At 38.9% G+C, this 23,309-nt stretch overlaps 9 protein-coding genes across 9 annotated transcripts; 5 read left to right on the top strand and 4 right to left on the bottom strand.

The window, feature by feature from the left end:
- Positions 1 to 78: 78 nt before the first annotated feature.
- On the top strand, positions 79 to 2,631 carry L201_006180 (uncharacterized protein; the record flags this gene model as incomplete). The annotated part of the gene is made up of 4 exons (XM_066221903.1): positions 79 to 279; positions 341 to 427; positions 488 to 503; positions 608 to 2,631. 4 exons carry the CDS (start codon positions 79 to 81, stop codon positions 2,629 to 2,631), a joined length of 2,328 nt encoding a protein of 775 aa, XP_066078000.1.
- Positions 2,632 to 3,441: 810 nt separating this feature from the next.
- On the bottom strand, positions 3,442 to 7,284 carry L201_006179 (uncharacterized protein; the record flags this gene model as incomplete). The annotated part of the gene is made up of 8 exons (XM_066221902.1): positions 3,442 to 3,656; positions 3,715 to 3,894; positions 3,945 to 5,435; positions 5,483 to 5,625; positions 5,674 to 6,455; positions 6,508 to 6,918; positions 6,983 to 7,064; positions 7,169 to 7,284. The coding sequence occupies 8 exons, from the start codon at positions 7,282 to 7,284 to the stop codon at positions 3,442 to 3,444; spliced, it is 3,420 nt and encodes a 1,139-aa protein (XP_066077999.1).
- Positions 7,285 to 7,804: 520 nt separating this feature from the next.
- L201_006178 (uncharacterized protein) lies at positions 7,805 to 10,492 on the top strand (the record flags this gene model as incomplete). Its single annotated transcript, XM_066221901.1, has 7 exons — positions 7,805 to 8,512; positions 8,574 to 9,509; positions 9,576 to 9,621; positions 9,693 to 9,926; positions 9,982 to 10,106; positions 10,160 to 10,255; positions 10,379 to 10,492. The coding sequence occupies 7 exons, from the start codon at positions 7,805 to 7,807 to the stop codon at positions 10,490 to 10,492; spliced, it is 2,259 nt and encodes a 752-aa protein (XP_066077998.1).
- A 475-nt stretch (positions 10,493 to 10,967) lies between these two features.
- L201_006177 (uncharacterized protein) lies at positions 10,968 to 11,636 on the bottom strand (the record flags this gene model as incomplete). The annotated part of the gene is made up of 3 exons (XM_066221900.1): positions 10,968 to 11,092; positions 11,164 to 11,349; positions 11,435 to 11,636. The coding sequence occupies 3 exons, from the start codon at positions 11,634 to 11,636 to the stop codon at positions 10,968 to 10,970; spliced, it is 513 nt and encodes a 170-aa protein (XP_066077997.1).
- A 1,147-nt stretch (positions 11,637 to 12,783) lies between these two features.
- L201_006176 (uncharacterized protein) lies at positions 12,784 to 15,231 on the top strand (the record flags this gene model as incomplete). The annotated part of the gene is made up of 8 exons (XM_066221899.1): positions 12,784 to 12,959; positions 13,094 to 13,526; positions 13,591 to 14,007; positions 14,079 to 14,343; positions 14,419 to 14,491; positions 14,545 to 14,594; positions 14,652 to 14,873; positions 14,942 to 15,231. 8 exons carry the CDS (start codon positions 12,784 to 12,786, stop codon positions 15,229 to 15,231), a joined length of 1,926 nt encoding a protein of 641 aa, XP_066077996.1.
- A 747-nt stretch (positions 15,232 to 15,978) lies between these two features.
- L201_006175 (uncharacterized protein) lies at positions 15,979 to 16,911 on the bottom strand (the record flags this gene model as incomplete). The annotated part of the gene is made up of 3 exons (XM_066221898.1): positions 15,979 to 16,251; positions 16,337 to 16,777; positions 16,828 to 16,911. 3 exons carry the CDS (start codon positions 16,909 to 16,911, stop codon positions 15,979 to 15,981), a joined length of 798 nt encoding a protein of 265 aa, XP_066077995.1.
- Positions 16,912 to 17,358: 447 nt separating this feature from the next.
- Positions 17,359 to 18,825, top strand: L201_006174 (uncharacterized protein; the record flags this gene model as incomplete). The annotated part of the gene is made up of 6 exons (XM_066221897.1): positions 17,359 to 17,428; positions 17,523 to 17,589; positions 17,651 to 17,983; positions 18,093 to 18,181; positions 18,270 to 18,548; positions 18,644 to 18,825. 6 exons carry the CDS (start codon positions 17,359 to 17,361, stop codon positions 18,823 to 18,825), a joined length of 1,020 nt encoding a protein of 339 aa, XP_066077994.1.
- A 180-nt stretch (positions 18,826 to 19,005) lies between these two features.
- L201_006173 (uncharacterized protein) lies at positions 19,006 to 20,989 on the bottom strand (the record flags this gene model as incomplete). The annotated part of the gene is made up of 7 exons (XM_066221896.1): positions 19,006 to 19,086; positions 19,168 to 19,438; positions 19,501 to 19,579; positions 19,638 to 19,661; positions 19,742 to 20,277; positions 20,352 to 20,603; positions 20,667 to 20,989. 7 exons carry the CDS (start codon positions 20,987 to 20,989, stop codon positions 19,006 to 19,008), a joined length of 1,566 nt encoding a protein of 521 aa, XP_066077993.1.
- An 809-nt stretch (positions 20,990 to 21,798) lies between these two features.
- Positions 21,799 to 23,243, top strand: L201_006172 (uncharacterized protein; the record flags this gene model as incomplete). Its single annotated transcript, XM_066221895.1, has 5 exons — positions 21,799 to 21,916; positions 22,008 to 22,251; positions 22,320 to 22,499; positions 22,561 to 22,945; positions 23,001 to 23,243. The coding sequence occupies 5 exons, from the start codon at positions 21,799 to 21,801 to the stop codon at positions 23,241 to 23,243; spliced, it is 1,170 nt and encodes a 389-aa protein (XP_066077992.1).
- Between the last annotated feature and the right edge of the window lie 66 nt (positions 23,244 to 23,309).

The following is a 23,309-nucleotide window of genomic DNA, read 5'->3' as shown; positions in this document are numbered from 1 at the left end:
TCTTCCTTTTATCCTATATCAAATCTTACAACACCTCTCCCATACTGTTCTTCTTCTTTTCGGTTAACACCTCGTAATATGCCACCTGTCAGACCATTCACAAAAGGTAGATTCGGTGATGCAATGGGCCAAAGGCAAGATGAACTTAACCGAAAGGAAGATGAAGAAGCTGCTTTGTCTTCTCCAAAGGATCAAGAAAGCGAGTGGGAAGATGGTCCAGGACTTCTTGGTCGCACCACTTCTCAGCGGATAAGAGACAAAAGAGCCGCAAAACGCCAAGTAAGTTCATCATCACGTTTTTCTCTCTCAATTGTAAACTGATTAGAATTGTGTTTCACAGCAGGAGCAAATGCAGAACGGTCAACAACAGAAACCTGGCACTGCAAGTACCTCTGCTGGTGGTAAAGGTAAAGCAAGAGCAAATCCAGTAAGTAGCCCAAGCCATTTGTCAATTGTAATGACTGCTAACCTATCTCATTCCTTACAGAACAACCCCAATCTCGGTGACCAATACTCTCAATTACTGAAAGAATTAACCCCTCAGCAAAGACTTGTCCTTGAAGGAGTGGAGGACATCGACCATACTCGTATCGTTACGTTGAAAAAGAAGAGCTTGAAACATCATTACAAGCATTACAACCTAAAGAAGCTGAACTTGTAGCGAAAGTACAACAACTTGAAAAGTTCAAAGCTAAATACACAGAACGTAATCAAAGAGTACAAGCGTTAAAAGGTACTTTATCTGAAGTCCAGAAGAGATCTGAGGAAATTGAGAAACAATCAAGGACAGTCTCTCTCGAGCTGACTAAAGTTCAAGATGATTCGGATCTCATCAAAACTCGATTATCAGCTACCAAGGTTTCACTCCTGCAGACACAAAGTAATCTGAAGATGATCACTTCAAAGTTTCAGTCCTCCGAAGCTAAGTGTCAAAAGATGGTTCAAGACCAAATTCAACAGTCAAATCAAGCTACCGAGAAGTATGAATTATTGCAACTTGAAAATACTTCACTTATCTCTGAATTGCGTAAGGCTGAAGATGCATCCGATGTACGGTACGGAAAACTTTTAATGGATCATGATCAAGATCTTGCACTTATTAGAGAAGAGAAAAATCAAGTTGAAATGAAGTTAATAGAATCTTCTACAGAAATAGATCATTATCAAGCCGAATTGCTCAAAGTCACTACAGAGAAAACTCAAGTTGAACAGACCAATGAAAACCTACTGGCGGAACTTGAAAATGCATCCACCAAAGAAGAAAGACTTCAGCAACAAATCACTTTTTTGGAAAATCTGAACAAGCAATCCGCAAACGAGTTGGAACAACAGAAGGAGATATCTGACAAGCTTAACAGCTCTTTGTTGAGATCGAATCAAGAAGCTCGTGCTGAGTTACATCAATTGTCAAAATCTCTAATTCACGCTGAATGGAACAGCAAAGCCCTATACTTACCAATTTCGAATCTCTCCAGTGATAAAGATTCATTAGTGCAGCAAAGGAATGAGCTCCAATCTAGTATACGAGGTTTAAAAGGTAAATTACATCAATTAGAAACTACCAATCCGACATATCAGACTTCTTTGACCACTCAATCTGCAGAAGCTCATCGTCTTGAGGTGAAGATAGATGGACTGGAAGCTCGACTATCGCAATTTGTCACCTCTCAGATCAAAAGTATGATACCAATTCATGATCTCAGTAACTACGTGAAGAGGGATGAAATTGAGTCTTTAGCTCCTCAATTACCTGAATGGTTAAGTGAAGATGTAATAAGAAAACTACCTTCAACTCAAAAGATAGATCAGCTGTCTAACATCTGGGATCAATTGAAATCTGGTATGAATTTCTTGCAAAATAGCGGTGGAACAGGTTGGAATCGTGGTGTTAATGCTTCAGCTGGTTCTAGTCGCTTACAAGGTAATGGTCAAACTCAAGTTATAGGCTCAAGTAGTGCTAAACGACCTGCTACCGATGTACCTGAATCGCCGGATCCAAAACGAATTAATCTTGGTTCTTCCACTTTGGCTGCAAATTCCTCATTAGCAACAGGAACATCATTAACCCCGGTCCCTCCACCTACACACGAATCTACCTCCTCTGCACCTATTCCATCTGTTACTACTGGAACTGCTGGTACACCTTCATCCGCTACAGTTAATTCCAATCGAGTAATTAAATTAAAACCGTACTTGTTAACAGATGAAGATGTCAGAAAGCTGAATCGACTCAAAGTGAAGCGAGATCCCGCTAGAGTCAGGATGATGAAACCATTAGCTTATGCAGAACTCCCCAGTCAAATTGAAAGATCAGCTTGGGAATGGTGTCAAAGCGAATTTGTTCAGCATGGAAAAGCATGTTTTGAAACAATCCTCAAAGCGTATATGAATGATGGTCCATCAAACTATGCTCATTTCTACACGAAATGGTTCTGGATTTCCCACATGCTTTCATCCGAACTCTCAAAACCTGCACCTGATGTTTCTCTACTCCAGGAATTAACAACGTTCGAGTATAAAATAGCTACACAGACAGAAGGAAAATATAAGAACAAGCCTGCTGAACAGAGGGGCAAAAATATCTTTATTAAATATTTGGTAGATGTACACGGTTTCACTCTTCCACCCTAAATGGACAGTATCTTTTCTCATCTGTTTTTTTTTTTTTTTTTTTTTTTTTTCATTTATTTCATTACGATTTATTGGTTATTCTCTTCAGGATAGTCCCTTTTCTGTTTCAGTTGTACCGGAATTCTCATGGCTCTTGGCGTTGTATCATAACAAGTTTCAGTTTTCTCTTAGATATGAATTCATGTATGGTCAGTGATATCTGAAAATCTGCATAGTATCGTTCTGCTACTAAGCTATAAAATAGTAAAATATACTCTACCTTATCTACCCGCCTCTCTCTCTTTCTGTCTTCCATTCCACCCTTGTCATCTCTTCTTTATCTTTCATCTTTACCTTTCTCTCCACTTCTCTTTCTTATTTAATCAACTTACTTGATTGCGTGTAGCCGAGTCAACCATCTTGATCAATCCTCATCATACAACCCAAGCGAACTGCATACCTGTATATATGATAATTCACAGGATGGATTATACAATATTAAGGTACATGTCAAAAAGCACCATCAGCTCGACTGACAGTACGTATTATCATTTGAGGGTTATCTATGATATTCGGTATCTTGGTAAACTTTTAGCTGATCATGTTAGTATTGCCTCGAACTGAATTGTTCACCACTATTAAGCTATAGTGAAAATACAAATAACCTGCAACAGAGGATCTAATCGTAAATGAATTACTGCATGTTAGAAGCAAATAATACCAATTCTACTTATAAACTATAACTAAAATGAAAATGAGATTTTGATTTCCTTGGTATATACAAATTTGATCACCCCTTTCCTACATCTACCTGAACACCTACAAAAGAGATTATCTATATCCGTAAGGATTTTGACCTTGATTCTGTTGACCCATATAACCATTACCTGTCATCATATTTGGATTGAATCCGGTCATGTTTGGCATCATACCATTAAAACCAGTTTGTTGAGGCATCATACCATTAAATCCTGTTTGTTGAGGCATCATTTGACCTGGTGCACCGTTGTATCCTGTTGTTAATGGTCTTAATGCATCGTATTTGTCTATCACCGAGAAGTTAGCATGAATCAACATTGAGTGGAGTGGAGAGACGAAACTCACTAGCGTTCTGTGGTTGTTGTTCTTCGGGTTTACCAAAGTCTGATTTCTTCATTGCTGCGAAGATATTTGAAGGAGCAAATTTGTTTTGATCACCTTGTTGAGGTTGTGGGGGTGGCATATTGGCGATTGCATTGAAACTGGATTGTGGTTGTTGCATTCCACCTGGGAATCCTGTAAAGTCTGGAGGGAGTCAGCTAATAGTCCTATATGAAATGGTAGACCCCACTTACTAGGTTGAATCATTTGTTGTTGACCACCATAACCTTGTTGGAATCCAGCTTGATAACCTGTAGGTTGAGCCATCATTTGTGGTTGTTGGAAACCGGTTTGTTGTGGCACTTGCTGTGGGAAACCAGTTTGTTGAGCTGTCATAGGTGACATACCTCTTGTAGGGATAAACATTCCAGTTGCTTGAGGTTGCATTGGGTTGAGTAAACCAGCATTGGCAGGTACAGGTGCTAAAGGACCTCTTGGACCGGTAGATTGAGGTGACTGTTGTTGTTGGAATCCAGTTTGTTGGTTGTACAATTGGTTCATAGGTTGACCTGTATTCTGTACACCTAGACCGTAGTTCTGAGCAGGTGCTGATGGTGCACGAGGTTGACCGACCATTTGTGAGACTTGATCGAAATTACCATTACCACCAGTACTATTTTGAGATATACCTGTACTAGCTGGTCGAAGGGCGTTGATTTGGGCAAGCAACGATTCGGTGTTGTTTGCTGGAGCAGGAGCAGGGGTGGACTGGAAGATGGGAGGGGCTGGGGCTGGTGGAGCTGGTGGTGGAGCTGGAGAAGCAGGTTTGGAAGTAGGCTTGATGGTCCAAGCATCATCATCGAATCCAGCAATAAGAGGAGCTTTCTTTTCTTCAGCTGGTGGAGGAGGAGAAACGGTTACGGGTGGTGGAGTAGGTGCAAGTGGTGGATCTGATATAGTTGTCTTTGACAGTTTATCTGAAGCAGCGGCAAGAGCAGAAGGATCGACACTTTCAGGTCCAGTAGATTTCTTTTCTGGTCTACCTCTTCTAGTGTTGTTGGATAATTTACCTCCAGGTCCAGTGAATAATCCGGGTGGTGGTTGAGGCGCTTCACCTTTTCTACCATTATTTTCAAAGTTTTGCAATTGTCTAGCATATTGTTCATCTTGATCGATTTGAGATTGTTGTTCAGGTGTTTTCTTGGCGAATCGGTTTTGGATCGCTTTTCTAACTCTGATCACATCGCCCTCCTTCAATCCTAAAGTTCTGAGAGTACTAGCTTCTAGATCGGGTAAGATCGACTCATCGATTCTGTCCCTTTCAAAGTTTGATGCGTATCTTGTACAATCATCCATATCACATCCAGCGGATAAGAAGAATTCGAACCAATCGAATCGTGGTTTTCTTGGTGGTGGCATGGCCATAGCTTCAGGTGGAATAGGTTCTTCAGCTGGCATAGAACGTCGAACAGTTTCGGTTGATCGAGTTGGTGGTGTGTTGGTTCGACGGCTTGATTGACCAAGCGGTACGTCGTCATCGTCCATACTAGCAGCACGCTTTTTGGCTTCATGTCGTCTGATCAATTCGTTATCTCTACTTGACATCTTTTCCATAGGTACTTCGATAATAACACCGTTGAGCTTGTGCAATCGGATTTTATTACCGTTGAGACCGAGATACTCCGCTTCGACGTTGAACTGACCCGACTTGTCACTCCATGTTCTGATTCTACTGGGGTTGGGTTCTAGAGCGATGTTAGCGATGGTCTCCTAGTGCGAAGAATTAACTTACTAGGCCTGTTGTTCTCAGGGGGTCTAGCAGGAGCAGCATGACCTCGAGTGGGGAGCTTACTAGCCGCAGCGGTGACATCGTTGTTGGAAGGTCTTTTGGTGATTTTGGGAGGTTGTAATCCACCACTTCGAGCTTTCTCACGGCTATGTAGAAGGTCAGTGGTGTGACTTCCTTTCGTTGACTTCACTTACGCAGCTTCGGCCTCCACTTCTCTTCTCCTTCTATCCTCTTCTTGCCTTTTAAGAGCTTTTCTGGCAGCTTTGTCCCTTTGTTCCTCTTCAATCGCTTCGGCCAATTGTCTATCCTCTTCTTCTTGTTGACGTCTAGTTTCAGCAGCAGCTTGAATTCGTCTTCTTTCTTCAGCAGCAGCTTGAGCTTGTCTCTTTCGTTCAGCTTCTAATTGAGCGGCAGCTTCAGCTTCGCGTTCTCGTTCATCCTCACTGTCTACTTGATCTTCAGCAGCTTGTGCCCCTGATCCATCTTCTAATTGGAGATATGCAGCTGGTACTACACCTTCTTTCCCACTTGAATTTTTTACCAACCACCATTCATCGTTCTCTTTATCTAATATGGTTAATGTTTCACCTTCTTTAACAGTCAACTCGTCATCACCATCAGCATCGAAATCATACAACACTGATGCTGTACCAGCAGATGAAGCAGGTTCAGGTGCGAAACTGACTTTTCTAGGTTCTGCAGTTGTTTGAGCTGGAACATTGCGTTTAGGAGGTGGTAATGTTTCTTCTTCAGCTGATGAATATCCACCTCTAGCTTCGTTGATGAGTTCAAGGGCTTCACCAGCAGCAGCTTTACTAGTTTCGAGTTTTGCTAAGATAGCTTTGGTAGTGTCGGAACTACCGCAGTGGAGTTGTAAAGGTTGACCAAGAGTAGCAAAAGACAAATCAAGTGTTTTCGAAGATGGTTGAGCTACCGACACGAGATCGGTGATTGGGTATTGTTTGACAGGTGCGGACTATAAACATAAAGTTAGTTGCAAATCCTTCTTGGAGATGGATCTTACCCACCTTATCAGTATCTGAAGCAAAGAAGACAGCGGCATTTCCTACACCTAAAGTACCTTTCTTTTTCTTTTTACCATCTAATTCACTTATACTCCAAGTTTCAACTTTATCTTTTAATTTCAATTGTCTTTGTTTCTCAGCTAATTCTTTTTCTCTTTCAGCTTGTCTAGCAGCTTCAACTTCTGCTGCTGCATCAGCTGCATCTTCAACTTGAACTTCTGAAGATTCATCCATAGGTTCACAATAGTTTCTAGGTACAAAACCTAATTTCGCTTCACCACCTTCAACTTTTACTAATAACCAATCTTCTTCAATTGAGTATACATGTAATAAAGCTTCATCACCCATGGATAGTTCTTCTGGTGATGTTGATTCGTATGCGAACATCGCTCGAGTGGTGTTTACCGCGGGAATCTGGTGTTGGATTAGCAAAAGATATGATGGGTATGACACAGTTGATCTGGATTCGAGAGCTCACCTCCTCAACATAACTTGCAGGTATTAACCCTACACCACCTTCTGCACCACTATCATCGTCTTTTGCTTTTGCTTTCCACCAGCTAGAGGTTGAGCACAAACATTAGCTCCATTCCTTGACGGGTCTCCCAGTCACTTTTATACCAACTTTCCATACAGTCACCGCGCCAGGTTATCAGACACTCACTCATCGTCCTCCTTCTCTATTATATAGAATATCTGATCCTCTTTGAACGAAATCTCTGTCTCTGGATCTTGAGCATCATATTCGTACAATGCCTTTGCTACGGCTACGTACGCCATGTTGGGCGTTTGTTCTGGTTGATAATATACGCGTTTACAGCCAGCTTGGGAGTGAGGTAATCTATTCAGTTCTGATCTACGTTGATAGTGATATGATAGGTAATGTTGGAAAAGATGTTTATATGATATATTTGAAGAGAACAAGACGATGAAAGGGTTGATAAAGAGCCGGACCGAGCAATATAATAGCAGCTCTAGGTCTAATGGCGTTTCACATAATAACAATCCTCACCATAAGATTACATTGAGGGAGTGACGTCGGGCTACTTACACCCTGACCATTTCAGGGTTAACAGGTATTACGATTGATTATAAATTGGCTAGAATAGTTGATTACCTTTGATTGTAATAGCATTACGATTCATCCTTGGCAGCTTAAAACGTTTAAACATTTCTGATAAACTTCTTTGAATGCTTTGTTCTTGGTACATCTGTGTATATAGTGGTTACTTTTTGACATCCTCCTTCACTTATCAACGCATACCTACTCTTGACCCAAGCGGAAGGTTATCAATCAGTCATGTCGCGACCCACATCAACCTCACGATCTGGTGGATCTAAAACATCAAGTAGTACTGGACCTGGTAGTAGTCCAGCTAACATACCTCGACGAAATCCTGGTACATTACCTGGATTAGCTAGAACAGCATCTTCTTTAAGACAAGGATCACCTTTAACTTCATCTTCTTCAACTGGATCATCTTCTTCTACAAAAACAGCTACTAGTTTAGCAAGTTTACCTGCACATTTAAGGAATCTAAGTACACCAAAAATACCTTCACCTTTAGGTAGAGGTACACCAGCAAGAGGTATAAGACAAACTTTACCAACAAGAACTTCAAAAACGACAGAAAGACATATTTTATTACCTGAAGATCCACAATTAGCTCCTTTACCAAAATCTCCAATTGGTTCTCAAGTCAATTTAATTCAACCTCCACCGAAATCCTCTTCGTTTTATCAACAACAGCAGCAGCAACAACAACAGCAAAAAGAATCTAGACGTCAATCTATAAGTAGTATTCACAGTACTTTTGGTCAACCAAATCAACAAGATGAAAGAAGTGATGCAGAAAAAATGACAAAAAAAGAAAGGGAAGAAAATAAATTACCTAGATTAACTGCTTATGCCACAGCTGAGGGATATAGGTTGAAGTTGCTTCAGGCTTTCTTGAAGAGAGAACATGGTGTGGGTGTAGTAAGAGTATTTGATGATTGTGTTTATGCTGTGAGTCAAAGGCTATATAGACAAATAATGTATAGAGATAGCTATACTAATCCCACACTAGGTATACAATTTACCCCTACTTCCAGGATACGGAGCAGGATCAAAGGTCCGATCATCACCAGCAGTAAAATCACCTGGAGGTGTATCGTTATTAGAACGAATGACAATGGCAGAAGATTTAGGATATAACGATTCATATTTCCCTCGAGAAGATCCAAGTGAAGCTACACCTGCGGAATATATACTGTCCAACACACCTCCTAGTCCAGGTGCACCTATCTCACATAATGATTTATTAGATATAAATACATTAGAAGTTTCAGGTGATCAAGTACGTGAAGATGTAAGAGAGCATCTTGAAAGGGAAGAAGTATTGAGTCAAAGTTTGGAAGAAGAAGGTGCATTAGGATTAAGAAGAAAAGTATCGAAAGAAGAAGAGGCCATTGCTCAAGAACATTTGGAAAATGAATTAAGACAAGAAGGTTTAGATTTATCTCCTGAACAACCTACAACACCAGCAACGTCCAAATCATTGCCTGAGACGCAGAAAGAATTAGGTACACATATAGATTCGAAACATCCAGGTCACTTGGAACATATACCTTCACAAGCTTTATCACCGTCTGATTTAGCTTCTCCACAATCAGAAACTTCACCAACACATTCATTCGGCCATTCAATCGTTTCTGCTCCTCCTGATTTACCCTCTCAACAATCCACTTCACCTACGAAATCTTCACACATAACGCAGAATCAGAATCAACGATCACCTGAATCTGAAATCTCACCTCGTCAACACCAAGTGTCAAGACGCAGAAGAAATACGCATTCAACGCAAAATGTCGCAGAAGCTGTATTTTTCTCATATGGGGTATCAGTATTTTTCGGTTTTAGTGAATCGGAAGAAAGAGAAATCATGGAAGACTGTGAATCTGCTGGTACTTGGATGAGAGGTTTAGGTGAAGATGATTGGGAAATCGAAGAGTTCCACTATGTTGTGAGTGGTGTTGTTTTGACTATGTAAGCGATACGTGAAGATCTCACGTTGGTTATTTAACATCAGTACGATTCGGATGCCGAACAGCCTAGAATTTATAATGATATGTTTAGTGAGTTGTGGTGATTCCTACTTATTGTTAACTGCTTATCTGACTAATCATTAATTAACGTTATACCTTAGCTTTCAAATCGCGCTCACATCTATTCAAATTATCATTAGCACATGCTATCGCACAATCTAATAAATTATCTATATACGAATCAGTCATGCAAGAAACATTATCATTGACAGCTTCTTTCCCTAAAGAATTATCTACAACTGGACATTTGCAATTAACAAGAAGGGAAGCATTGAAAATGACTGGTAGATTGTTTAAACTAAGAATGGATGTCAATTTGATTGGTGGTATTTTGGGTAAGTAAAATCGTTCATCAAATCGATAAGCTCTCACTGACAGTCTATCTTATAGATACACCTGAATTGTTTTGGTCCGAAGCATCTTTATTCCCATTGTACGAAGCTATTCATGAATACCTCGAAATTGGTCCTAGAATTCAAGTTTTGAATGATAGGTTAGCTGTGGCGGGAGATCTGGTAAGTTGTGAAATATCATTATAACATGAAAATAGCTAATATCTCCCTGATAGCTCGAAATCATACATGAATATATAGAAGAAAGAGCTACGCATAGAATTACATGGATTATCATTTGGTTAATTGTTGTGGCTTGTTTCGTGGAAGCTGTGAGTTGTCCTCTTTTCAAATCTTTTAGCTGCTATAACATCCCAAAAACCTCAATTTTCAATTTTCGTCATTGGGATTGATAGTTATCGATATGCTAATAAACCACTTTTTACACCTATTAGGGCGAAGTAATCGCAAGATTAGTTTTCCACACGATACCCAGAGAATCAGGTGAATTCTTGCTATATAAAGCACCTAAATTACTCTTGGCAACAAGTGGTCAAACCTCTTTATAAATGTTGTAGTTTCACTTATTTTGATGGCTATATTATCATGACTTTTCTTTACACATAGATTTTTATCATTTTTCTGGGTTGTATTTAGATCAGATTATTTATAATTCTTCTTCATATCAACGTTACGATCATTCGTATCGTGATAGTTCATTTGATGCATCTTTAATATTGCATACAAAAACTCCAGCGCTATTGTCATTCCTCCAGCCACTCATCTGCATATGCTAAAATTTTAGAAAATCGGGTTTTAGTAATGATGAGTCGGATTGAAAGTATCATTCTGTATTGTATACATGCATAGATGCAAAAATTATAAGGCTATATTGGTTTTAGTATATCATATTATATAAACATTTTATTGCTCTCTTCCTATTCACTTTATAGTTGGATTGTCCATGAAGTCCAAGCCTGTTCTTCCACTGCTCATTATGACTTAAACCACTTCTCTCCACCATCTATACTACTCTGCTACCGCTTAATCAGCGTATAAGGTTGATTTGTGAACACCGTATCTACCTCTAGCAACGAAGGCCAAGGTGATCAAGAAGACCAAGGTGACGAGGAGGATTATACTTTCAATCCATGAAATTACGACCAAGCCTGAGGATAGAATGCTTGTTAATATCATGTAAGGAAAACCAGAAAATTGTAGTAGAGGTGAGGGGACATACCTTTAACGACACCACATCTTGAGAAAGCATCTGTGACTCTACCACAGTCGATTTTATCTGTCAAAGCAGTTAAACTTGCTGCACCGATAACGAATAAGACGAAGGCAATGGTGATTGGTACGAGATGTGCTAAGATACCAAATGCTACGTGGTTACCAAGTAATTGGAATCCAACTGTAAGGGCGACTGATGAGGAAGGAAACGATATTGTCAGCTATACAAACCTGATACTCCGCGCCACATTGCCACAAAGGTGTATGGCAGTACTCACTACCAAAGACTGTAGTCCATACACTAGCAACTAATAAAATTCTAATTCTTGCAGTGTAACCACCGGTATGTTGAGGTGGGTAACCATTTTTATTATAATGAGAAACTAAAGTTGCTGAAATGATTAAAGCGATTATACCAACTAATAAAGTTAAACCGAATAAAACGGAGTGAGCTATTTTTGTTACTCGTTCAGAAGGCATCTTGATGAGTTTTGATTGTTGATGTTATCGATATTCAGATGGGTATACAGTATACGATTCTTATCAGTGTCAATGTATCAATTAAAAAATGAGAAAAGAAGAGATCGATAAAATGTAAACAAATGAGGTTATATACATTGGCATAGCTGCCCTTTGTTGGAAAGTTAAGCAAGAGGTACTAGACTAGACCCAAACCTTGTCGTCATAATTTATCGTAATACCGATTCCGTACCCATCATATTATTCATCATTAATATATTATTATCCTATTCAATCCCGTGTTTTTAATGATATCCGATTGATTGATCGTCATCATGTTGTGTACATTTGATGGTGACTAAGAGGTTTATCCTATTTTGGAAACATGAGATATATCTCAAGTACCGAATCTAGTTATTTTAGCTCAATCAAAATTCATTTTTTTTCCTATTCCGTATGATGTCATAATCCCTCAAGAATGAAAATATCTTTAATATCAAAAACAGACTCGCCACCTCAGCCTGAAACACAATTGCCTTGGAATGTAAAGCTGGAATCACATATGGAATAATCAGGCTCATGAAATGGGGTGAGACACAGAACATGTGATCGATTTGATTCCGCTTTTTGAAGATCAAATCCCGTGCGCGTTAATGATGATGGGGGCTCCCTTTGCTCTATTCTACGCGTAGAAGAATGACGGATTCTAAAGATAGATTGAAAAAATATCACTTAGATGAAAAGTGATAGTTAGTAACACAGCTTTTCAAGAATCGGTTTGACCAAAGTAAATGTTCGAGAATCACAATCTCCCATTGATAGATTTCAAAAGCAGCTCGACAAAGGACAGAAGAAGGATTGATAACGTCGGGATCATCGACAAGTTCAGGTTTCGCTAACGACACTAAACCCGATTTCAACCATAAAACCGCACAGTAAATCCATAGTAAACGTAACGTGAAGAAGTGAAAGAACGTATAGATAACTCGAAAACGCAGTTTTCTTTCACTGTAATATTCTTAAGTTATCAACCAAAGTCTCGATACCTGGTCTTTCCGAACATATTGGTCATCGATTACTGTCTCGCGACTTGTCGAATCAGTCTTTTTGCGATTTTTAGTCTATCCCCCTGCGCTCTCTCGCATTTGCATTCCTGATCACCATCAACATGCCAGTATTACCCTCAACTCTACTTCACGTTCTATCACTGGCGACACTCGCTTTGGTTCCTGCCCAGATACAAGCTCAAGCACCAAACACCTTCAAGTATGTTGGATTATCAGGTGTATCAGCTCAACAAATGTTTTTGGGGACTTCGAACAAGGTGTATATAGTGGATAAGACGTGAGTGGATGAACCTTTCTCACATACACCATTCTCACTTTCATGATGCTTTCATATGCACCTCATGGATGCTTGATGAAGAGTATATGAATGATGTGAAATAGAGGTGAGAGTCGCTGACGAGATTACTATAGCGAAAACAACAACGCTACTGTGAATGGACATCCAGCATGGGCTACAGAATACGATATAAATACAAATACATTTCGAACGATGGATGTATTATCAAATTCATTTTGTGCAGGTGGTACAGTGTTAGGTAATGGAACATGGTTAAATGTGGGAGGTAACCAAGCTATAACGTATGGTGGAGTTTCAATGCCAACTGCACAACAATCTGGTCAATCAGCTTATAAAGATTGGGATGGTGGGAAAGCGATTAGGTTCTTAGATCCGTGTGACGATGAATCGTGTGAATGGTTAGATAATCCAACAATGTATATGACTTCAAGAAGATGGTATCCAACTTTAGAAACTTTAGAAGATGGTTCAGCAATGATTATGGGTGGTTGTGAATGGGGTGGTTATGTCAATTATGCCGATAGTCAGAATAATCCGACTGTTGAGGTGAGCCAGACTGAATTATTTGTTACATTGATCGGATACTAATATTCCATTCGTACACTCGTAGTACTGGCCATCAAAAGGACAACCATTCACATTGAATTTCCTACTTAAAACAATGCCTGTAAACCTATTTCCATTAGTATGGTTATTACCTTCAGGAAATATGTTGATTCAAGCAGAATTTCAAACTGAGATATTTGATTATAAAAACAATTTAGAATATCCTATAGCAGATATACCAGACTGCGTTAGAGTTTATCCTGCTTCAGCAGCAACAGCCGTCTTTCCAATGACGCCAGAGAATAATTGGACTGCGACAGTTATCTTTTGTGGTGGTACTTTCTTACAATCTGATCAATGGACTACTACATGGCCTATTGTTCAATATCCAGCAAATCAATCTTGTGTAAAGATTAGCCCAGATGTTGATTTGAATTGGTATCATGAAGATTCTTTAGAAACTGGTAGATCAATGGGTCAGGTGAGTATAAACTGCTCTTTCGAATCCCGTATAATATCAGCTTACGTGTCTTACTTGTCGTGTGATTATAGTTCATCAACCTACCAGATGGTCGATTATTCTTCGTCAACGGAGCACACTTAGGAACAGCAGGATACGGAAACGATTCATGGGTCATTGGTCAATCTTATGCTGATCAACCACAATATCAATCCTGGTATTTTGATCCAAAAGCTGTAGCAGGTTCAAAATGGTCTAAAGCTGCTGTATCATCTATACCCAGAATGTATCATAGTTCAGCGACTCTGTTGCCCGATGGCAGTGTCATGGTTTCTGGAAGTAACCCCAATGCTGATTGTAAGTAAACTCTATAGCGTATTACGTATTCGTTGTGAAAAGCTGATCAACACTGTCTGATCTTGCCTCATTAAGATGTTAGCAAAGAATCAAACCCTACATATACTTATTTCACTCAATATCAAGTGGAAATCTTCTATCCTGATTAGTGAGTGAATACAATACAAAAGGTGGTCAAATGCTAAGTTGATCCGCTTATAGCTGGGGTAAAACAAAACCTAATCCTACCGGAATGCCTAAACAGATAACGTGTAAGTGGTGATGACATTGTATCACGGATCGGAGCTGACGATCTAAATTATCACCAGATGGGGGCGACTACTTCGACATTACACTTAGTCTGAGTGATTTGGATGGAAACACAATGAACATCAATGCTACGAAAGCAGTCATTATCAGAACAGGTTTCTCAACTCACGCAATGAACATGGGTCAAAGACATGTTGAATTAGAAACTAGTTTTACTACTCAAGATGATGGTAGTGCCATCTTACATGTAGCTCAAATGGAACCTAATCCAGCTATATTAGGTGAGTGAATCGTTCATCAATGTCGCTCAGAGTTCACGTTAATTGACATCTTGAAATCACTTTTACAGTTCCAGGCCCAGCGCTGTTCTTTATAGTAGTTAATGGAGTGCCGTCAAATTCATCCTGGGTAACAGTAGGAGATGGTACAATAGGTCAACAAACTATAAAACCTAAATCAACTTTACCTAGATCACAGATATCTGCTCAGTTAATGGCACAATATGGTTCATCCTACACAGGGAAAAGTTATATAGCATCAACATCTAGTAGTACACAATCAAGATCAACAGGTTTGGCTATAGGCTGTATTTTCGGTTTCTTGGGTTTGATTGGGACTTTTAGTCTAGTCAGTTTATAAACATTTCATCTTTGATATCATCTTTTTATGGACAGTTTTTTTCTTTCTTCTTTTTCCTTTGGGACGTTTCGAGTATATATTGGGCATACACTCTGGCGGCATATTATGACTAAGATTATGACCATGATTATGACTATATATGGATTTTATGCATTTCACATCATGTGATGTACTTTCGGTCAATCCGTGTGTTTCGAGTTGGATATATAGGGATTCATACATGTATGTATAAAAGTATATATACGAATATGATATTTTTGTACAGAAAAGTCAGTACATATACCTATAGGTAGATGATATGTTTGTATCGTTCACGTCAGATAGAAGACGTTAATTTGGTGAAGAGGAGAATACGCTTCTTGATAAATTTGATATATCTGCTCTGATAGCGTCCATATCAATCCTTCGCTATAGGGTATCAGTAAACAGAGGCATGATCGTCAGTCTGCAGACATCTCCATATCCATATCAGTAATTTGATCAGTTTCTCGATATAAGTTCCCAAACCCAAAAAACCTTGACGAATTGCTTGACGGGTCTGACGTTAAAGTGAAGGGAGGTTTGTATGTTTCAAGCATGTTAGTCGTAGGTGGCTCTTGATGACTCTGGCTGCATATTTCTTGCGGGTTTCCCAATGTCACTATTTCCAGGTTATCGGATTTGTCGAGGCTGGAAGAGAATACGGTATTCATATATATCAGCCTATATACGGTTATCGACGATTTACAAGCAACGAAGAAGATAATCTCACCTAAACATATCATCGTGATTTTCTGGCATGATAACATCTTGAAAGGCATTTCTTGACAAGCTTTGCTGAGGAGTTATCAGAGTTGAGTGGGTACCGGAAGAAGCAGAGGATATAGTGTATTGACGAAACGCATCATTGGATTTACTGGGAGTATTGGTTGCTTGAGAAAGTATTTCAAGATCTGGATGAAATGGTCGCCCTTTGACTCTAGATAAATTTGTGGGTTTAGCGTGATTTCTCAATCGTGAAGAAAGGGGATAAACTGATTTCTATAATCGGTAAAACTCTGATTTAGCAAAACTATTACAGTACTCGTACTGTAGTTGAATTCCTGTGAAAGAGAAAGTCACTTACCCCTAGTATCACTTCGCCATGATACTCATCTTCATTAACCATATGATCCTCGTCAATGTAAATGTTTGAATATAGATCGTGTAAAGAGGAAGATCTTCGTAGTTCCCTTCTTCTGAATCTATTTGAATTCTGTTGAATAGGTGAAGAAGGTACTGAGCTACCACTCGGAGATCGATGAGATGTTTTGGAGGAATGACTGGATTCATTCTTTTGGTATTTTCTGCTTGAGGGTGAGTTTGTCAGTGTGGAAGATGACGAGAAGGTACTGGATTGAGAGGTGACGTGCTTTTCAGGAGTTTCCTCATCTGACGAGCTAGAACTAAAGCTCCTTCTTTCGGAGGATATAGGGAAGTCTACAGAAGCGTGATGATGACCAATATAGTATCTCTGAGGGTATCCCATATTCATGTCTACTATATCATCTGACTTTACCTTTTTCGGCTTCACCACATATTGTCAGTGGTAATCAACTTATATCGATATACGCTTACCTTCCTCAGCCATTCTTCATAGTCGAATTCAGCATTACCCTGAATTTGATCTCTTCTTCTCTTTCTCAGGCGGGTGTTGAACATTGCGTGGAGAGAAAAGTCACTGATAAAACACTAGACACTGCTCAAAGAGATTATTTTCTACCTTATAATGTTGGAGAGGTTCGTTCAATACATGTATCATCTCTTCCTTCTCGGGTCGATCAAGTGGTCAGGTAAAGTGGAGGTATTGACATGAAGGAGTAAGCCGAAAACACGTGTTGATACCATTTTCCCCGAATATACACCGTCACTGTATTAGCCGAAGATATAACGGCATAATAGGTAATTTGCCGGACCGGAATCTACCTACCCCACTTTAAGCTACACTTTTACTCACCATATGAGTACAGAAGCATGAGGAATGTTAAAATGAGTGTTTGAATGTTACTCTATTGTTCTTTTTGTTCTTCTCCAGCTCGTGTATAGGTATACTAGACCAATATCAACTAACGAAACAGAAATACACACACGCAGTGTCATAATTTCAAAATGGCTTCTCAAAATATACCTGTGTTCGATGCGGAAGTTCTGTTGAAATGTCAGAACAACTTGGGAGAAGGTGAGTGGAGTTAGCAGGAAACGGTCATTTCTACTAGCTTAAACAGAGTTCGGTTGATAAACGAATACTGATACTAAAGAGACACATTGTCTAGGCGTTTTATGGGATTCGAAAACACAACTGTTACATTGGGTGGATATCTTTCGGTCACAACTTCATTCGTGAGTACGATTACATTTACCTCGGCAGTAGGATACTAACCATTGATTTGATTTATGATAGTCTTGATCCGATAACAAGTAATCATTCGATAGACACATATCCCGAGTCTAAATGCTTAACATACATCTCACCTAGAACCAATGGCGAAGGGTGGATAGGTACTTTTGAAGGTAGTTTAGTAATTTTACCTGAACCTTCTAAACCGACATCAAATTCAGCGTATTCAAATGAAAAGCAATCTTTGAAAACTTTATCAACTCCATTGAATGATAAGTTAGTAAAAGATGAAACTGTTAGATTCAACGATGGTGGTATAGATCCTCAAGGAAGAGTGTTTTATGGTAGTATGGGTCAAGATGAGAATGCACCCAAGTTCCCTGGTGAATTATGGAGGTAAGTTCATGTTTTAATCGTACTGGTCTTCTGCTTTAACTCTGAAAGAAGCAAGATAACCTAGAGAACAACAAGTAAATACTAATACGACAAGTTAATCAATTCACAGGTACGATTCAGATGGTAAAGAAACCAAAATTTTAGACGAAGTTGGTGTTTCAAACGGTATAGGATTTACATCAGATGGGAAATTGATGTGTAAGTGATGTGATATCTCTTGGTGTCTTTCAACTCGCAAATCCTTTTCATATCTACCCGATACTGACCTCTGTTTGTCGTTAATCAGACTACATTGATTCACGTAAAGATCAAATTGACGTGTTCGACTACGATATATCAACAGGAACACCTTCCAATCGACGTAAATTCGTTAGTTCACCACCTGCATTCGATGATGAGCACCCTACTGAAGGTGTATACGATGGGTTATGTTTAGATGGATTAGGTAATGTTTGGGCAGCAAGATGGAGAAATGGTAGAGTGATAGGTATAAATCCAAAAGGTGAAATCATCGCTATGATCACTGTTAAAGGTTCAAAAGGAGCTACTATACCTTGTTTTGGAGGTATGTCTGGCTTTTCTCCTGTATCAACCTACGGGTATGATATGATATATGGTATTTCATAAAAGCTAACTTAATCTTCTATATGATGTTTACAGGTCCAAACCTAGAAACAATGTATATAACAACCGCATCGTCTTACTTAGGTGGTGAAGGTGATTCAGAAAAATATCCAAATTCAGGTGATTTATTTTCAATTGATTTCGGACCAAAATCACCTATTAGAAAAGTTTTACCAGAAAATTGGAAAGGAGCCGAGAGGTATAAAGCTGCAATCTAATTTGGATCATATGTATAGATATATATCTCGAAGCGTTCAGATTCTCTGCGGGGTTGAACGGTACGTTATAACCGAAAGAAGTGAACGATCTCTATAACTTTGTAGCTAGATTAATTAGAATAATACATGCAAATCGAAATAATCATCTAACAATAATACAGAACCTTTCCACACGACACCTCATTCTTCCTGACAGTAAAAGTAATTTATGAAAGGTTTGAGTCTCAATCCCAGTATATTAAATACCGGAGTTGTAGTGTTCTGGAATAGGAAGTTAGGCAAGTCAGCTTTCAAATCATAGCAAGACTTCTTAGTTGATAGTTGACCAATCGATCAACTCACCACTCTATTCTCTTTCCCACCCACAATCAACTCATCATTCTCATCTTCAATCCAGCCTAAAGCATTTGCCCAAATTTCCCTTCGAGCAATCTGTCTTTCTTCTTCATTTATCCAACCACCATTTTCAGAAATAGGTTTGATAGGTGGTAACCCATTTGTTGAATTGAATTTCTTTCGATTATCAGAAACGATATTAGAAGAATGCTTCGTTGAATGTTGCGCTATAGATAATCCTGATAAGGTATTACATGTATGATAGGTATCCGGTCGTCTAAATTTGGTGATGTTAGCTTGGATACATACCTTATATTTCAGAATGAATTAGTCACTCACTTTCCAGGTTTATCCCGTAATCCACCACTTCCACCTGCTTCCTGTTGTGCAGCTATTAGTGTGAATTCTTGAAGGGCGACTATATGTTAATCAGTCAGCTGTCGTCCTTGGGTGAGTTCCCCAATCAGGCAGCTTACCTCTGTTAAATAACGGTGGTGTAGCTAAGATGTAAGTAAGTCAAATTAGCTTGAGTTTACCATCTAGCCAAAAGGAGTTCAGAAGCTAATATTATTGCACAAACGAATTTCATCAACCCAATCTTCTTCTTTGTCTTCCTTCCCTTCCTCATCTACCAATTCAATCTTGTTCATTTTTCCTTGTGACTTCGCTTTCAATTTCTTCTCACGCTTGATCAATTCTTCACATACAGGAATTGTACCACCAACCCACCATGAATAACAACCATCAACTAATTTATTTGATCTACCTCTAAAGCCACCACCTTCAATAGATTCACCTTGTTGTAAAACATTCCATCTTAATGCTGCCTTAGCATCAATCTTGACAGGATAATTCTCATCTAAAGACTTTAATTGTAAATTTGCTAGAGAAGATAAAAGGAAATATGAATTTAATGAACATGATGTATAACCTCCATGTGCTTCTGCCATTGACGCTCTAGTTTCGTTATCACTTGGATCACCAAAAGCGAATTGAGAACATGCAAATCCACCTTCATATGTTTGACAACTTGAAATAAACTTATCAACATTCTTGAGTAGTTCAGGTGTTAATATGTCTAATAATGTGGCTACGACAAGTAAACAATATGTTCCTCTGAAATGAACCGCAGACTATCAGCTTACTCATGTCCTCGACAATATAGATAAAGCTGAGAATACATTGCTCACCTTACATCAACTTCACCACCTTTACAAACGACAAACCCACCATCATCTCTCTTACAATCCATAAAGAAGTTATATATACTTTGTCTTGCATCTTTCAGTTGTTCCCATCCACCTTGGGAGCCAGAATTTGCAGCTATAGCCAAAGAACACACACTTGCGTATGTAGGAAGTAAATGAGGTAATTGAGAATTTGCTGGACCACCCGCAAATCCTCCTAAAGGTGAAAGGAATTTAAGTATAGTTGAGATTATCCTATTGACAAGTATACGTCATTGCAAGCTTCGAATCAAATTCATCTCGGTATGACCAGCTTACCTATCTTTCGTACCTTGATCCAAAGCTACACCTAATATATCCAAAGAATGTATACTCCAAAATACTAACCATGGTCTACTTGCATCTAAACTAACGAATTTACCAGGTAACTTGAAGAATGTTGAGGCTAGGAATTGAGTGTGTTCATTTTTTCTTAGAGTCGTAGTGGAGTTTTCTGATTGGGCAGGAGGTGGAAGTAAGCCGAACAAAGATGATATGAGAGATTCAGTTTCTTGCTGTTCTTCCAATGTCGCTGTAGGATGCGAGTTTGAAGGTAAAGGTATTGAAGGTAGTGTGTAGATTGAAGGTGTGAATGTTGTCATTTTGAGAGCGGTTGATCAGCGAGCTACTCTTCGAGAGTTGGAATATTATATACTGTGGATATGATTGCCAATAAGAGAAGTAGATCAGATAGCAATGATCTATTCATAAGCCATACATAGTTATCTTTTCTTTGCAGTTGAACGAACAAATAATACGAAAACAATAATAATCTTATTGTTCTCTTAATCTGGTTAACCTCCACTTCCTTAGACCGGATGAACCACGTGTCAAAGGGGTCAAAGCTCTTTTAGATAGAAAGGCGCACGAAACGAGGGTCTCTCTTCTTCATCCTGCCTATTTTGACGGTCATTGCCCGGTCCAGCAGCAACATCTTAACCGGTCATAGCGACGACGTATTTCATGTTTGTCACCCTGAAAATCATCATGTTGTTATAAAACCCTCTATCATCGTTTAAAGAATCCTGATTATACCTTAACCTTATATATTCCAACAGCTTTAATCTATCTTTTTCTTGTTTCTGTTTCTATAAGGTAGGACTCCGGAAAAACCGGCATTTGTCTGGCAGTATTGTCTAAAATCCACCCAAAGAGCAAGTAGTTTTAAAAAATGTCTGTCGTGGATCGTGTTAGGGCTAAAAGTAAGGTGAGTTTGAGGAAGATTTGTAATTTAGGCTGCAAATTATCAGTGTCGCTCGGACAGTTATAACACAGCACAACTACTATATTAACTGGGAGATCATATATCGTAAATAACTAACAATCTTCTTTTCATCTTTACTCTTTACGCCCTCACTGTCGAATTAACATTTGCGCTGCATCAAACAAAATAACCATTAATACGAAAACGATGTTGGATAACCTCATTGATCAGCTCCCAGCAGGACTGGTGAATACTGTACAAACTATAATATCGAAATTGTCTATGGATTCTTCTAAACCTTTGTTACCATTTATACCGAAACCTAGTAAGTGAAATGATCTACCACAATTTGGTCTTGAGTTATTGGTTTCCCTGCACCTTGTAGACAATCAGCTAACATTCCCTTAATCATACAGTCAAAGCGCTTCTTCTCTTATTGTTTATCTTCCATTCACCATCATGGCCATTTACATGGCATATAAGGGTTTGGTATTGGGGTATAAAAGCATATTATTTAGCTTATACTAAAGGTAGAACGAAATATTTGAAAGATTGGAAATCACAATCAGATAAAAAAGGTGGTATAAAAGATTTAAGAACTAGAATAAATAGAATTGCATGGATTGATGATTGTGATTATAACTTACATTTAAGTAATTCGTAAGTTCTCTCCTACCTTTCTGACTATAAAGTATACCTGTTGAAATGTAAGTTAATACTTCACTTAGGGCATATGCTAAAAACTCTGATGCCCTAAAGATGAAATGGTGTATAGAAGCTTTATCCCCTCTTTTCACACCTGGAGCACATATGGCTTTGGGTGCTACACATTACAATTTCTTCAAAGAAATTCCCTTGGGAGCCGAATATGTTATGGAAGCTAAATGTGCTGGATGGGATGAGAAGTGGTCAGTTTCGATATTACAAATATATAATTGACATCCATACTGACTACCTTACTCGATATAGGTTCTACGTTGTTATCGAATTCATCTTGTATCCTCAAAAATCAAACAAATCTAGATCAAAATCTGAATCAGCCAAAACAACCGCTCAAAACACTATCATCTCAGCATCCTCCAAAGCATCCGAAACCATCTCAGAAGCAACTTCTTCAGCTTCCATAGTCCCTTCCATATCAGATCCACCAACACGCTCTACTTCCCCTATACCTCCTACGTCCAATGGCAATGACACTGGATCATCTACACCCACGACAGTAGCAAGTAGTAAAGTAGAAGAGATTAAACGATCCTGGGCCGCAAAGAGAGGAAAGAGGGAAGATGGTGGTGTTGTATGTTGTTTAACTATAAGTGAATATTGTTTCAAAATGGGTAGAGTTACTATTCCTCCTGTAAGTTTCCTTCTTATTTGCGTAGAAAAGTAGTAAACTTATATATACTGCATAGCGAATCGCACTTTGGATGTCACTTCAGTCACCTTCAAAAGCAGAACAAGACAAAGCTAGAAAGATCGTAATGTCAAAAGATGGCGGTAAATCATTCTTAAGAGGTGGTTGGAAAGAATTACCGGATGCTAATAACATAGGAGCAGATATAGGATTAGAAGGTGGTGAAGACAATAAAGACAATTGGGTTAACAAAGGTAGAGAAGGCATGGAAAGTCTCGTTGAAGGAATGAATGCTTTTTAATTGGGTCAACAATTATGGTTCACGAAGATGTTCTAGATGACCAACCAGTGTGCGAAGAGTATGATA

Source organism: Kwoniella dendrophila, chromosome 8 (genome assembly GCF_036810415.1).
Source record: "Kwoniella dendrophila CBS 6074 chromosome 8, complete sequence".
Classification (NCBI taxonomy): Eukaryota; Fungi; Basidiomycota; class Tremellomycetes; order Tremellales; family Cryptococcaceae; genus Kwoniella; species Kwoniella dendrophila.
This window is presented reverse-complemented; position numbering and strand designations above follow the sequence as displayed.